Below are 14,709 nucleotides of genomic sequence, written 5' to 3'. Positions count from 1 at the left end.
GTAAATTTTAAAAGTGCTAGCTTTGTTATCTAAAGAAACATCAAAAGCAAGTTTTCTTTCTTCATTTCATCCTAAGAAAATCAACATTTCTACAGCACTTATTCTAAAATACTTTTAAAGTCAGCTCACTTCAGAAGAAAATCTTACTGCAGCAATTTGTCTACTGTGAAAATGAGCTAAGAAAAAATTTCTTGAAAAAGGTAATTCTTTCTAAGAAAAGGTATTTTGTAAAAATAAATAGGAAAAAAAATGAAGACAAGTGACTTATGAATCCAGTTACCATATTCATAAAGGTAAGAAAATGTTCATGGTTCATGCTCAAGAGCAAGAAGACTATCAACTCACTGATAGTGGAGGGAAGCAGCAACAGTGGGAGCCAAATGGGGATAACAGGAAGGGGCCAAGACACACTCTTAAAGGAACAACACATCTATAACTATAAACCAACTGTGAAATTGCTTAAAGGCAATACCTTGACATGAAGGAAATAATGATCCTTTACTTTTCTCTTTATGGCCGTTGAAGTTATGAGGACTCCTTCTTGGTTAACCTCAAATGCTTTCTCTTCATTTCCACTCACGACAGAAAAGAAAAAAGGTGGGCCATTATGGGAAGAATCCTTATCTGTCACCAGCAGCTGCAAGACGCTGACGCCCACAGGTTTGTTTTCCTATACGAATTTATCAAAAATCAAATACATTCAACTACTTACATTAAATTAAATGTGGACTAAGGGTCAAAGTCATAACTTGTCTTGCCTCAATCTCTTAAATTCGCTAGCTTCCTTCAAATTCATTAATGCCACCTTCTACTGAAGGTTGTTACCAACTACCTACTGTATGGCTGGCATCCTCCACTCAGTATATAGCTTGTGTAAGTAACACAAGGCTATCTGATCTGGTAGAGCAAGAATTATTTCTATCTTTACTTCTTAACTCCTTTTTTGTTTGTTTGTTATTGGGGGGGGATTACAAGGCAGTGGGGTTAAGTGACTTGCCCAAGGTCACACAGTTAGTTAATTATTAAGGGTCTGAGGTGAAATTTGAACTCAGGTCCTCCTGTTTCCAGGGCTGGTGCTCTATCCACTGCATCACCTAGCTGCCTCTATCCTTAACTCTTATATTCATAGTCAGTATTTAATAAATGTTTGATAGAATGATTCAAAGTGGAAATTCATTGGAACAGGAGAATCCTATTGCTATTCAAAATGTTTGGTCCATGAAGAACATAACTTCTCCTCTTATTATTTTGAACAGTAACTTTAAAAAGCAGCTCCCAAATAAAAGAATTTACTGCCATGAAGAACAGCATAATTTCAAATAATGGTTGTACATAGTGGACATGCAATAATTACTGGATGGATTGTGCAACTATCCTTCCAAGTTTTCAATAACATTACAAATGAATGCTTCTGTGCTTGCTTCAAGGACAAGAAGATAACAGAGAGGCTGTTAAAATTCATTCTGTCACTCATTAGGCCAGAGAAGGAAATAAAGCTGACTCAGAAGCAAATGGGTAGGACAGTTCCCTGGATGGCTAAGAGGGCAGGGGCAGGGAGGTATCAAAGGAGCCTGCTTAGACTTGGGAGGGTCCCTAGAAGTTCTTCCCTAGCCCCATAGCATCTCTAGCTCCTACCCTGAGCCATGAAGCTAATATCAGTGACATATAGATGTCTGAAAAAAATCTATAATTCTAGGGACATTTATATGGATGCCAGCTAATGACATTCTCCCACAGATATCAATCTACCAGTCGATAAGAACTTATGAATCACCTACCCCATGTGTTAGACACTATGTTAAGCCCTAGGGATATGAGTATCAAGAATCAAACAGTCCCTACTCACAAAGGCTGACATTTTATTGCAGGAGAAAATGTCTCCTTATTATAATGGAAAAAACATGTGAACATGTATGTATAAAAATGTATGCAGCATAAATATAAAATGATTAAAAACATATACAAATAGATAATGGTGAGATAGTCTAGAAGATATGGCAGAATCAGAAAAGACTTCATGCAGAAAATGGTGTTTGAGCTGAAGTTAAAAGGAAGAGAGGATGTACATTCCAAGAATGTGATACGGCATGTTCAAAGGCATTGATGAGGTGGGATGCTAGGTTAGGTTCTGCTGTGTTATTCATGTAGGATTGTGAAGGACCGATCACACAACATCTGAATGCATGCATACATACATGCTTATTCACACGTGCATGTATGTGTGCATGTGTATCTGTCTGTACCTGTGATTATAATGGATTCACCCTCACTGGAGGTTTCAACGCAAAGGGTGGATGACTACTTCTTAAGGATATGATAGAGGGGACTCTTTCCTTTGATTCAGATTCTGTGTCATGATTCTTGATGAGATTACCTGGATGATTATGCTATAGTTGCCCTTTGAGAAAACCGGAGGATTGTCATTAACATCAGATACATCGATGTTTACAGTGGTTGTGTTGACTCTGGGTGGACTGCCATTATCAGATGCTTGAACCGTAAGTGTGTAACCTGAAATCTTTTGAAAAACAAAGACAAACTTTTTTTAAGACAGAAGAATCTATAACCTCAATTCCTTAGTCCATGTAACCAGTGGAAAAGCAGACTAGCACGAATATGATCTTTTTCCATATAATGATAATATCATCAGTCTCCATTTTGAAATGCTATTCCAAAAGTTCATCTGTCAGTTTATTTGGAACATGGCACCCACCTTTCCACAGAGAAAATATATACATTAGTGGAGTTCTCAAACAAGTACCCCAAAGTTTATATTAATTCCCAATGTAGGTAAAATATTTTCCATTAGATTTTTTAGTAGTAATAAACGATACTTGATATATACAGTAAATTAAACAAAACAGAGTAACAATAGACAATGAATTTTGAAGTCATATGAATGCCCATTTCTCCTTTCCCTGAGGCTCACATCTATTTTTGGTCAAGTGGCCCTAGCCACTAGCTGATCATACTCCTGGCTAAACTTCACCCAGGATTTCTCCTTCTGATTTCCTCCAGATGTTTTAGGCTTTGTCTTTATTACTATCATATGGTCTTACTCCTAAGACTACTTTAAGAAAAGAGTCAAGAATTTAGATTTCTTTTTCCTGATACTCTAAGTATGAGGAAGATGTTGGCTCTTCTTTGGAAGATCAACTCTCCTTTAAATGAAAAATGGGAGGACTTAAGAAGAGCTAGTCTCCAAGTCCATCATTCCAGAGGCAACTACACAGACCCTTAAGCTTGCTCTCAAGAACACAATTTTATTTTATTTATTTTTTAGGTTTTTGCAAGGCAAATGGGGTTAAGTGGCTTGCCCAAGGCCACACAGCTAGGTTATTATTAAGTGTCTGAGGCCAGATTTGAACCCAGGCACTCCTGACTCCAGAGTCGGTGCTCTATCCATTGTGCCACCTAATTGCCCCTCAAGAACACAATTTTAAAACATTTTATCAATGACACTTTGTAGTGATATTCCTTTCCCTCCCTCCAGAAATAGAACCATCTCTGGTACAGTTAAGCAAGAAAAAAAAAGGAAAGAGAAAGAAGAACACTTGGTCATATGGGAAACAGTGTCTCAATCCCCACCTGGAGTATCATCTTTCTTCTCAGAGGCCAAAATTAGGTACCTGATGTTACAAACAGAACCTGACAAAACTCTGCACTACTAGAATATTCTCTTCCATTTTTTTCTTTTCTAATTCCAAATCATTCCTGAAATCCTAGCTCAAATGCCTTCTCCTCTAAGAAACCTCTCTGGACCATTCCATCTGAGAGTGATCTCTCCTTCCTCTCACCTTTGAGTACTTCTTACAAGTCATTTGACAAGAAACCATGGACTACTTTGTGCCATTTCTTGGATGCACTTCCTCTCATTTAACACTGGGACTGCTATTTTTCTTCTAGTGTGCTGATAGCTTCTCTCCCTGAGAGCAGAGAATACTTGGAGCTTTTCACAGCCCCAAGCATAGTTTCTTGCTGGCACAAAGCTGGTACTCATCAAATATATTTGTTGCTTGCCTTATAACCCAAAAACAACAACAATGGTTTTCTTACCATTTCCCGGTCTAGAAGCTGAGTCACTTTTATTTCTCCTTTCACGGGATCTATAGTAAATGGGTTGCCCTGGTTGCCATCTATGATTGAATAGTGAATATAACTGTTTGAAGGTCCATCAGCATCATCTGCCATAACCTAGAGAACAACAAAACTCTATTTATAATCACCCTGGAGATGGACTGATCACCAGCAAACACACTTATCCTATGAGAAGTATATATATGTATACATTTGTATACATACATGCATCTCTGTGTGTGTTCAAAGATGCATACATACCAAGGATGACAAGATTCTATCATGATTTTCTTTTTCTAGGGAACTATGAGGTCAGAAAACTCTACCAATAGAGTTCACCACCTTCTCTCCAACTTAATCTTAAAGACAGGCCTCAAGCACTGGGAATCAGTATCTGAGGTGAGACTCACACCCAGATCTTCCTGTCTCCAAGGCCAGTTCTTTAACCACCTCACGACACAATGCCCCATTTGTGTATATAGTTATCCCTTCCATATCAAGACTTTCCATATATCACAGATCAGCAGAAGAAATTAAATGGAAATATTTGAAGAGTTTTGTAGGAGCCACAGATGACGTGAGACCAGCAGAGGACACAGAACCTATGACCAAAATGCTTAATTCAAATTTTATAATAAGGTACTGTAAACAGCCCATAAAAGATTAAAAAAAAATTAGACTAAGGGAAACGAAGGGCCAAAAAGCTGTATGAGGCTTTTCCAGATAGTGTGTGTGGGGGGGTGTGTGCCATACTCCTAATCCCAAAATATGGAAGGGATAACTATAATTATAGCCAAATATCAGTTAATGTACTGATAATATTTTAATGTCTTCATATAGTTTGCAAGCAAGATAACCTTGTAGGAATTTCTTACAAAGACAAAAAAGAAATCATGGAAGAAGGGGAATAAAAAAGTAATGCATACTGTGACAACAAACTGTTCAAGCATGGCGTCTTCACTGATCACTGCAGTATAGGTGTCCTGGCTGAACACTGGGGTATTATCATTGATATCTGTAACATTAATATTCACTGTGGCAACATCGCTCAGAGAAGGTGTGCCTCCATCTGTGGCTTCCACTGTCAGGTAATATTCATGAGAGCTTTCGTAATCCAAGTTGTCAATAATAAAAATGGCTCCTATAAAGGAAATCAAATATAAATACCTTTTTTTTTTTTTTTCAGTTTTTGCAAGGCAATGGGGTTAAGTGGCTTGCCCAAGGCCACATGGTTAGGCAACTATTAAGTGTCTGAGGCCGGATTTGAACTCAGGTACTCCTGACTCCAAGGCCAGTGCTCTATCCGCTGCGCCACCTAGCCTTCCCCTATAAATACTTCCAAATTGTTAAAGGGATAACACCATTTTACTAAGACAATTTTGACTTTTTAAACACACTCAAAATATTCAGTTACAATGAATCTCTTCACAACATCCACTTAATTTTTCATTTTCAAATACAATACTCTGAAAGTATGAACATTCAACAAGGGGCTTTTCTGTGCCTCTTACCTGCCTCCTTTTCTCCACTATTTTCATAATTTTTATTTCATTACATTTAATCTATTTTCTGGGTTCTCCTCTTCATCTCTGACTCTAAAACTCAACTCAGTTCAACAGTGAATCAATCAACAAACATTTATTAAGAGCCTGCTCCATGGGAAGTACTATAATAGAGGCTGGGAAAACAAAGATAAAAACATGATGCTCTGGTTCTCAAGTAGTTTGTATCCTAGCACTAGAGATGAGACGAGGCTAGGTGGAAACTAAATATGGAGAACACTGACAACTAGAGGAATCTGGAAAGGTCTTTAAGAGGCAAGCACTGAAAGGGAGCTCCAAATGGTAGCAACAAAGAATGGGAAGATTCTAATAATAGTCTATTGTCAAAAGGAAGGTGGATTGGCCTGTAGCAGACACAGTAAGAAGGTTTGCATAGCCTGCAATCAGCTTGGAGAGGCTAGGGCTCCATAACATGAAGTATCCGCAAGGATTATACTAAAGAACTGGGATAAAATGAAAAAAAGGCAGTCCCTTTTTCTTATGTGTTTGACCCATATATGACCCATATATATGTGTTTGATCCATAAGTACTTAAGAAACATCCATTGTCACACTAACTGATATAGACTCTGCCTTCAAGAGGGAGAGAGGGTTACAAGATTAATAGGAGGGGATATCATTTTGGGAAGACAGAAAGATAAAAATCACTTTCAAATGAAGCAATCAGAAAAGGTTTCATAGAAGAGGTGGTACCTGAATTGGTCCTTGAAGGAAGAAAAAGATTTCAACAAACTGTGATAGTATATCAGTGCATACCTTCATCCTCCCTGAGTGGAGATCACCCTCAGTCCACAAACATCAGGAGGGCTCTTCTTCCTCCCCCCTACCTTAAGAGGGGCTTGGAGGAAGGCAGATTAGGGCTTTCTTCTCCCCAGGCTACCTTCTCTCCATTTAGGTCTAATGTGTCCTGGGGGTTTCTTCTCCCTCTGTCTTACTTTCAGTGCTCCTTTTTCATCTTGTCTTCTCCTTGTCTTCTCCCTCCACTCCCCTCCTCCATCCTCCCCTCTGCAAGAGGGTGCCCAGAATCCCAGCTTCCTCAGGCTCACTATTTCCTGTGCAGCAAACATTCACAGGGACCCATAAAGAAGGCTATTTTCCCCTCCGAAAAATGTATGCTCTCCAGACCTTATCATCTACCCCCCCACCTGCCCCCAGCTGATGTCTCCCAAAGCTTTGATTATTGCCATGTGACTTGCCCTAAGGACCCTTGGGGCTTGCCATTCACCCTAATGTGAACTCTTAGGACTCTGGGGTGATCAAACCCTGCAGCTGAAATTTTTAGTTATTAGCTACCCCAATAAGAGGGCATGCTCTTTAAGACAAGGGACTGTCTCATTTTTCCATTTGTATCTCCAAAATCATCACAGTGCTTAGTACAAAGTAAGTGTCTAATATATTTTTCATTTGTCTTTTTCATTCTCCTGTAGCTGGAGGGGGCATGGGGATAGTGGTAGTGGTTGTAAGCAACAGCCTGGAGAAGAATAGGGTAGGAGAAGAATAAAGGATGGTGAGCATCAACTTGGACTGGGGTGCAGGCTTTCTGAAGGGGAGCAGTGTAAGATAAAACCAAAAAGGCAGTCTGAAGTTGAGGTCCAGCCCAAGACACTGAATGAGATTTTATCTGATAATCAGTGAAGACTGATTAAGTTTTCAGAAGCAGGAGTAATGCATAAGAAAGAGGAAGAGGATGCAGATAACAGTAAAGGAGACTGGAGAAGGGAGAGGCTAGGAAGCTGTGAAGACTGAATGAGGATTCTTACCATGGGAATAGAAAGGAGGGGCCAGAGGTGAAGCAATGCAGACAAAAGGGGGCTAGACTTAAGAGGCCAAGAACCTGAGCTAAACATCTGGCTCCATTCCTTATGATTTGTTAACCCACAAGAGTTAGTCAATTAACTTCTCTGGGCTCTCATTTATTTAAAAAAAATAAAAGGAAAGAAGAAGGAAGGAAGGAAGGAAGGAAGGAAGGAAGGAAGGAAGGAAGGAAGGAAGGAAGGAAGGAAGGAAGGAAGGAAGGAGGGAGGGAGAGAGGGAAGGGAGGAAGGAAAGAGGGGAGGGAGGAGGGAAAGAAGGGAGGGAAGGAAAGGAGGAAGGAAGGAGGGAGGGGAAGAAGAAAGGGAGAAGGAAAGAGAGGGAAGGGAGAAAGGAAGGAGGGAGGGAGCAAAAGAAAATGAAGGGAAAAAAGAGGAAAGTAAGAGAGGAAAAAGAAAGGGATGGAGGGAAGGAATATGAAACAAGGCATCTACTGTACTTGAAGTTCAGCCAAGAGCTACCACCTACATAAAATCTTTCCTTGTCCCTTAATTGCTAGTGTCACTTAAGAAATTAGTTTGTACATATTCTGTATGAATTTGCTTTTACTTCATGGTGTATATATTGCTTTTCCAGATAGCATAAGCTATCTTTTCTTTTTTACTTTGCCTAGCAAGGTGCAACATGCTTAATAATTGTTTATTGACTGACTGATTCTCTTAAACTTAAAGAAAAACGACGTTTTGGCCAGAATAGTGAAATTCATTTCCACTAGGGCACATTTTACAGTCTTCTGAGGATCACAGATACTTTATAAGAGGACAGAAGACATATGCTGAAGTCACATCCAATCATTTACCTTACCGGCAGCTCACCAGAAAATGTGATTCAGAATATTCCAAATGCTAGAGGCAGGCTTTTAATGATAATGGACCATATCACTTGGAGGAACAGTCACTAACCTCTACAGAAACTTAGATTATAGAGGATGAAACCTATGACTCATCAGGAGGGCTGATTTCCTTATCAGATGAATTCCCGTGGAGAAAAACAGGTAGCTAAGAAGGGAGATTGTTTTCAATTACATTCTATTTCTCCAGCCCTGATTGAGGCAACTTTGCAGAAGTTCTAACCAATGCTCTAATGACAATTAATATTGTCATAGAATTACTTTGCTTTATAGTTTTAAAGTAAATCAACCATACCGGACTGATAGTTTCTTCTTAGCCACATAATTTAAGACTTTTAAAGAATCTTCCTGTCTCCTTTTCAGCTACTACTTAGGTTAAAAAACAAATGAACAAGCTTAGTATCTTGTGTCTTTTAAATTGTCTCTTTCAGGAAGAGCTGAGTTCAAATTTCACCTCAGACTGACACTAGACAAGTCCCTTAACCTTTGTTTGTCTCAAGTCAAATGAAGCAAAATTTGTAAAAGCATTTTAGCACAGCTAAAGTAAGTAGATACCTCATAGTAGATGCCTAAGAAAAGCATTTTAAAAAAAGATTAATTCATCTAAACCAGAAATTAATATGGGGGCCCTAAACATTTTTTGCTAATTTTTTTTTTTAGGTTTTTGCGAGGCAAATGGGGTTAAGTGGCTTGCCCAAGGCCACACAGGTAATTATTAAGTGTCTGAGACCAGATTTGAACCCAGTTACTCCTGACTCCAGGGCTGGTGCTTTATCCACTGCACCACCTAGCCACCCCACTAAATATTTTTGTAACTATTTCAATTCAAATTGTTTTCTCTGACGCAAATATGCATTCATATATTAATGTATGATTTGTATAAACATTATATATAAAATACATAATTATATAAAATATAAATGATGCATCCTGTAATTTAAGAGGCATACCCATAAGAAGCCATCTATTTGGTGGACTACTAGAAGGTTTCCATTTGTGACATGTGCTAAGTTACCTGTTGTGGAATCAATACTGAATTTCCCATGCTCATTGCCACTGATGATTGCGTAAGTAATTTCTGCATTGGCTTCAATATCCCGGCTGGCCGCATACACCTGCAAAACCTCCATTCCAACAAGGATGTCCTCAGGCACTGTAGCTCCATACTCACGATATTCAAACACAGGTGGATTATCATTTATATCCAAAACAGATACCACAATAGTGCCAGTAGCAGTCAGCCTTCTTGGCATGCCCTGATCTACAGCTTTCAAAATCAGATTGTACACTGCCTGTAACTCTCGGTCCAAAGGCTTCTCCAAACGGATAATTCCAGATGATTCATCAATGGAGAACTGCCCATCTGCAGAGTTCACCAATGAGTAGGAAATCTTGTGATTTAATCCTAAACAAAAATTTTTAAAAAATCATGTATATTATATGCATATATATGAGGGTATCTAAAAATAAAAGCAAATTAGGAATGTCTTGGCATTTTAATATACTTTATTAAAAAGTTCTTTCTCGGAATTCTAAGGGAAGTGGGGGGGTCTTCAATGATTATGCAAAAGCAGGCTTTAAAAAAGTACAAGGAAAAAATATTTATATTAAAAGTTAATCTTAGGCTTATTTTCTCTAAATTAAGAGACTCCATCCCAAATATTCACATGGATTATTTATCCTTGACCCACAGTATAGCATTCTGAATTCATATTGGTCTAATCAGCTATACTGTACCTCAACTCTAATACAGTCATATCACACTGGTCCTCTTCAAGAGTAAAGGACAGCAACTAACCAACTACATTTATTCTTGTAACTACAAAAGCACACCAAAAAAAAAATTAGCTTTTTGGTTTACTAATCAAAATTAACCAGCTTTTCCTGATGTTTATTTATAAGAATCTCAAATACCACCTTGAGAAATCATTTAAGTTCTTTGGAAATCTTCAGTACAGTGGGGTGTCAAATTTTGAGGCAAACTACAGAGCCATCCTTAATAATTCAATATAACTAATTTCACTGATGAATAATTGCTCTCTTTGCCATTCTCAGACTCTTTAGTGCTGCATTCAAGAAAATATACAACTTAAACTTCATGTCAAAATGCTCTGAAATTAAATTGCCAGGACCTGAGGTACTGTTCTTAGAAGATATTATAATTTGCTTCATGAAATTTGACGTTTCTCTAAGTCTGGTGTTGTTAAATACTAAAAGACATAATTTGCTCCTGTCATTCTCCTATAAAAGAAGCTAAATTCTCCATAGTAACAATTCCCATTTATGTAGCATTTGAGGTTCTCAAAGAACATCACTTAGAGCGTAAGAATAAAACACCAGGCAAAATGATGAGAACTCACTTTTTTTTTGATAGTGTTGTAACATTCACAAAACCCTTTTCCTCATAAGAGTGCTGAGAAGTAAATAGTAAAAGCATTATCATCTCTATTTTACAGATGACAAAACTGTTACTCAGAAGAATTAAATGATGTGCTAATGGACATATAACTAGCAAGAGGTAAGCCAAGATGCTTGTCACATCAAATACAATACTCTTTACAATTTTTGTCAATGTAACACAAGGACCACCTAGCAGGATGTATGGTGATGTGACTTGACTTGACAAAGGTGATACCTAAGTAATTAGAGTCAGGATTTCATATGTCCAGTCTCTGAGTCCAACACTTTTATTCATTAGGCCACTTTAGTTTCTTCACCTGAGAAATTAAGGGGCTGGAACCAATGAATTCCAAAGTCCTGTCCATCTATGATCCAAAAGGGCAGAGAAAGACATTTACAATTATTTATGTAGCACCCACTGTGCTAGGTAAGCTTTCAAATACTATCTTATTTGATCCTCACAAGAGTCCTGCAAGGTAGATGCTATTATTATCTCCATTTTACACTTAAGAAAACTGAGGCAAAGGGAGATTAAGAGATTTATCCAAGGTCACATGCATACTTGTCTGAGGATAGATTTGAACTCAGTCTTCCTGACTTCAAGCCCGGTGTTCTCTCCAGTGCACCACCACCTGCTTCTTTAATCTATTATTTATATACCTGCATCTGCATCAGTGGCCTGTACTCTTGTCAATGGTGTCTTGGGTTCTGTGTTTTCAAACACTGTAATGGTATAAGGATCAGCAGAGAATTCTGGGGCATTATCATTGACATCTTCCAATATGAAGAAAATCCTCATCTGGCAGAATCGACCTCCTCCATCTGTAGCCTTGACTAAAAGATTATAAACTGCTTGCTGTTCACGATCCAGGGGGGCAAATGTTTTCAGTTCACCTAAAAAACAAACAGTACGCTAAAGAAAGAGACTCACTTGAAATCTAAGAGACTTTTGCTAGTCACCTATAATCTTATGTCTGCTTGTCACCCTCCTCCCTGTGCTTCTGCATATGTACTACCTGAATAAATAGCCTTCCTTTGGTGAACAATTTTGTCTCTATCTGAATGAACAGCTGCACCAGTCTGATGAGTCCCAAGTTCATAAACTGTGTGCCAGTTGCTGGGGTTTTTATCTTAAAGATTCAAATCAAGGGCCTCTTATGAATTTCTAAAATTCTACCAGTAAAATGTCTATTTAGTTTATCCAAAAATTATATTTTTATATATCACAGAATCATAAGATCCACTATAAAAGCCCAGATTTGTTCATTTATGACTACTTCTTTGAGAAAATACTAAAGGAAATAGTATTAGTGATAGAGTATTTAATGAAGTAAAATTAGGAAGGGTGAAGATTTCAGCAATTAAAAACTAAAATATCATTTGTAATTTTTTTAATTATGAGAATTTTAAATTATTGGCTTATGATAGCTAATTGATAATCATGTTTTACCTCAAGACAGTCAATCAAGTTAAAATATTGAAGAATTTCAGTAATAAAAGGGTAAAGAAGCAAACTTAAGGTATGACTTAACTTGAAAGAAAAAAAGAGTAAGTTGTTAGAAAGTCAATGAAAACAAACTGGCCTCATGGAGATTGTTATTTAACTTGGCTTTTTTCTTTACATGGACTCTTTTGGACTTAAAAATATCATTTATGTAACATCAAAACAAAACACATAAAAAGAACAAGAAAGTTATTAGTATGATTGCTGAGAATGACCTAATTAATTGTATTTGACTTTGTGAGAAGTTGCAGTTCACTTGCAGCAATCATCTTTTACCTGTATCTGCATTTAGTCTGAATTTTTCTGCACCAGGACCAGACAATGTGTAAGTAAGTTCAGCATTGGAACGTATATCTGCATCTACAGCAGAGACCTGCATGATCAGTTTCCCAGGAAGAGTATCTTCAGGAATTGTATCTGAGTAGGCACTCTAAAATATTTGAAAGGGAAAAAAAATGAACTTGTAATATTTACTGAGGATTAGGGTGGGAGGGAAATGCTTGAATCATTTTTCAGTGAAAGTTAATAAGGCATGACTAAAAGAGTAACTGCTAAAAATTAAAATCTCTACATTTTTCTTACTATTGAGCAAGTTAATTAAACATTATATACCTGATAAACTTTATTGGAACTACAAAACAAAATAAGCAGCTGGGCAGGTGTGAGGATGATTTTTTTTAACCAGGAATACAAATTTGCATTTACATTTCAGGATATAGTTTGGATGGGAAGAGAGAGTGCATTTACCTCATAGTCAAAGGGACCTCAGTTCAAGCCACATATTGCTAGTACATGACCCTGAATAAGTCACTTCACCTCTAGATGTCAATCTGCACTGATAAAGACAGTTTCCTAAGTAGGAAATCTCTATATTAATGAAAATATAATCAAAAATATCTTTGCATAATCTAATAGGTTAAAGTAGTTTATTACTTAGGTTTTCTATAGCCGTTTTGCCCCAATTACATTTTGAACATACTGAATTTTCATAATCACAAAAATACCTATTTATTTTTTATAATCATATAAGTATATACAATTAGTCGTTACTTCTATATATTTTGGAGATTATAGCAGAAATAACATGTGCAAAAGAATAGTCTATATTTTTATATGTAAAACATCAAGAAGACATTTGCAAATACTGAACACATTTTGTTCTACTAAGTGATGTCACAATCGTGAAAAAAAGCTAAAGACACTGAAAATATCAGATGAAACAGGAAAAATATCTTCATTTCTGATGTATGAGGGCTTGTTCCTAGACTCAGTCAACAACCCTCTAGAAGGAGCCCCACCTTCCACAAAGCCCCAGTTTTTCCTGTGTCCTTTGTTTCCTGCTTTCAACCTGGATTACAACAAGTCTCTCCTATTCACCACTCTGATCTCCACTTCTGAGACCCCTTCCTGGTCTCCCATACTGTCAGACTCCTGAGTTCAATCTGGACCTTATCAACAACAATGTCCAACACTATTCTCTCAATCAACATCCTTAAACCCAATTCACCTGTCTTCTGTACTATTCATGTGACAATTCCTAACCCAAGTCATTTTTCCAGTCATGTTCTGGAGATTCCAATTGCAGAGAATGGTTGGAGAAAGGAAGGTAAACCAGATACCCAACAAATAGGCAATCTCTACCTTTGGCTGGAATCTCCCTGATGTTAAATAAATGACTTTTATTGATAGTCATGGACTCTCATTATTCCCTGAAATGAATCCTTAACTATGGCAAATCTAGTTTACCCATCATTCCCCAAACACATTTCTGCCATATCTTTGCTAAAGTCCTTCATTCTGCTTGAAATCCTTTCTTCTCAGCTTTTCTTGCCTAAACCCAAAGACCATCCCCATTCTGCAATCTTCCCTATGGTTCCTGGTCCATGGTGATCATTCCTTACAGCTTGTACTATCGATCCTGTGCTTGGTCCACACAGTCGTGATACATCGTCACTTCTTGTTCTCCATTTATGCACTATTTCCAGCAACTAGGTTATGATACTTGACATTCCCATAGCTTCAAGGTAACCAAAGTGCTTTTTTCATTATAACTTGGTGAGATATGCAGTAAAAGTAATATTATCTCCCATTTTTGCTATGAGAAAAATCAAAGCAGAGGATTGGGTTTGAATCCAAATTCTGCCACCTGAGTTTGTCAGATAAGTCTCTTAAATTCTTTGGGCTTCATGTCCTCTCTATAAAAGGAAGAGTTCAAAGCTGAAAAATTCTAGGGTTCATTTGCACTCCAAATGGCTAACTTGCTATAATTCACACCTTAGTGGGTTTTTAAACCAGTCTCCTCTACAATGCTCGTCAGCAAGGGCTGTGTTCAATTTAATTAAATTTAACTCAGCCATCATTTGTTATGCACTTATTATAGGCAATAATGTTCCAGGCACTGGGCTAGACATTTGGGATGTGCTAAGATGAAAAATAAAGAGCTTAAACAGTCCTGCGCAGAGGTGGATACATCATGGGTAGAAATAATACCAGAAAAGTAATAA

The 14,709-nt window shown here is 37.5% G+C and overlaps 1 protein-coding gene across 3 annotated transcripts in view; it reads right to left on the bottom strand.

The window, feature by feature from the left end:
* Positions 1–14,709, bottom strand: part of FAT1 (FAT atypical cadherin 1) — a 170,871-nt gene that overhangs the window by 24,610 nt on the left and 131,552 nt on the right. For all 3 annotated transcript variants that reach the window (XM_074228791.1, XM_074228793.1, XM_074228792.1), the window contains exons 12-18: positions 12,482–12,635; positions 11,362–11,595; positions 9,317–9,706; positions 5,004–5,218; positions 4,057–4,194; positions 2,375–2,518; positions 473–670 (exon numbers count right to left, since the gene is read on the bottom strand). In XM_074228791.1, coding sequence (XP_074084892.1) covers positions 473–670; positions 2,375–2,518; positions 4,057–4,194; positions 5,004–5,218; positions 9,317–9,706; positions 11,362–11,595; positions 12,482–12,635 — 1,473 coding nt within the window. The remainder of the gene's footprint in view (positions 1–472; positions 671–2,374; positions 2,519–4,056; positions 4,195–5,003; positions 5,219–9,316; positions 9,707–11,361; positions 11,596–12,481; positions 12,636–14,709) is intronic.

The sequence above is a fragment of the Macrotis lagotis genome, chromosome 3, assembly GCF_037893015.1.
Source record: "Macrotis lagotis isolate mMagLag1 chromosome 3, bilby.v1.9.chrom.fasta, whole genome shotgun sequence".
Lineage (NCBI taxonomy): Eukaryota > Metazoa > Chordata > Mammalia > Peramelemorphia > Peramelidae > Macrotis > Macrotis lagotis.
Note: the sequence above shows the minus strand (reverse complement) of the source record. Positions and strands in the feature narration are given on the sequence as shown.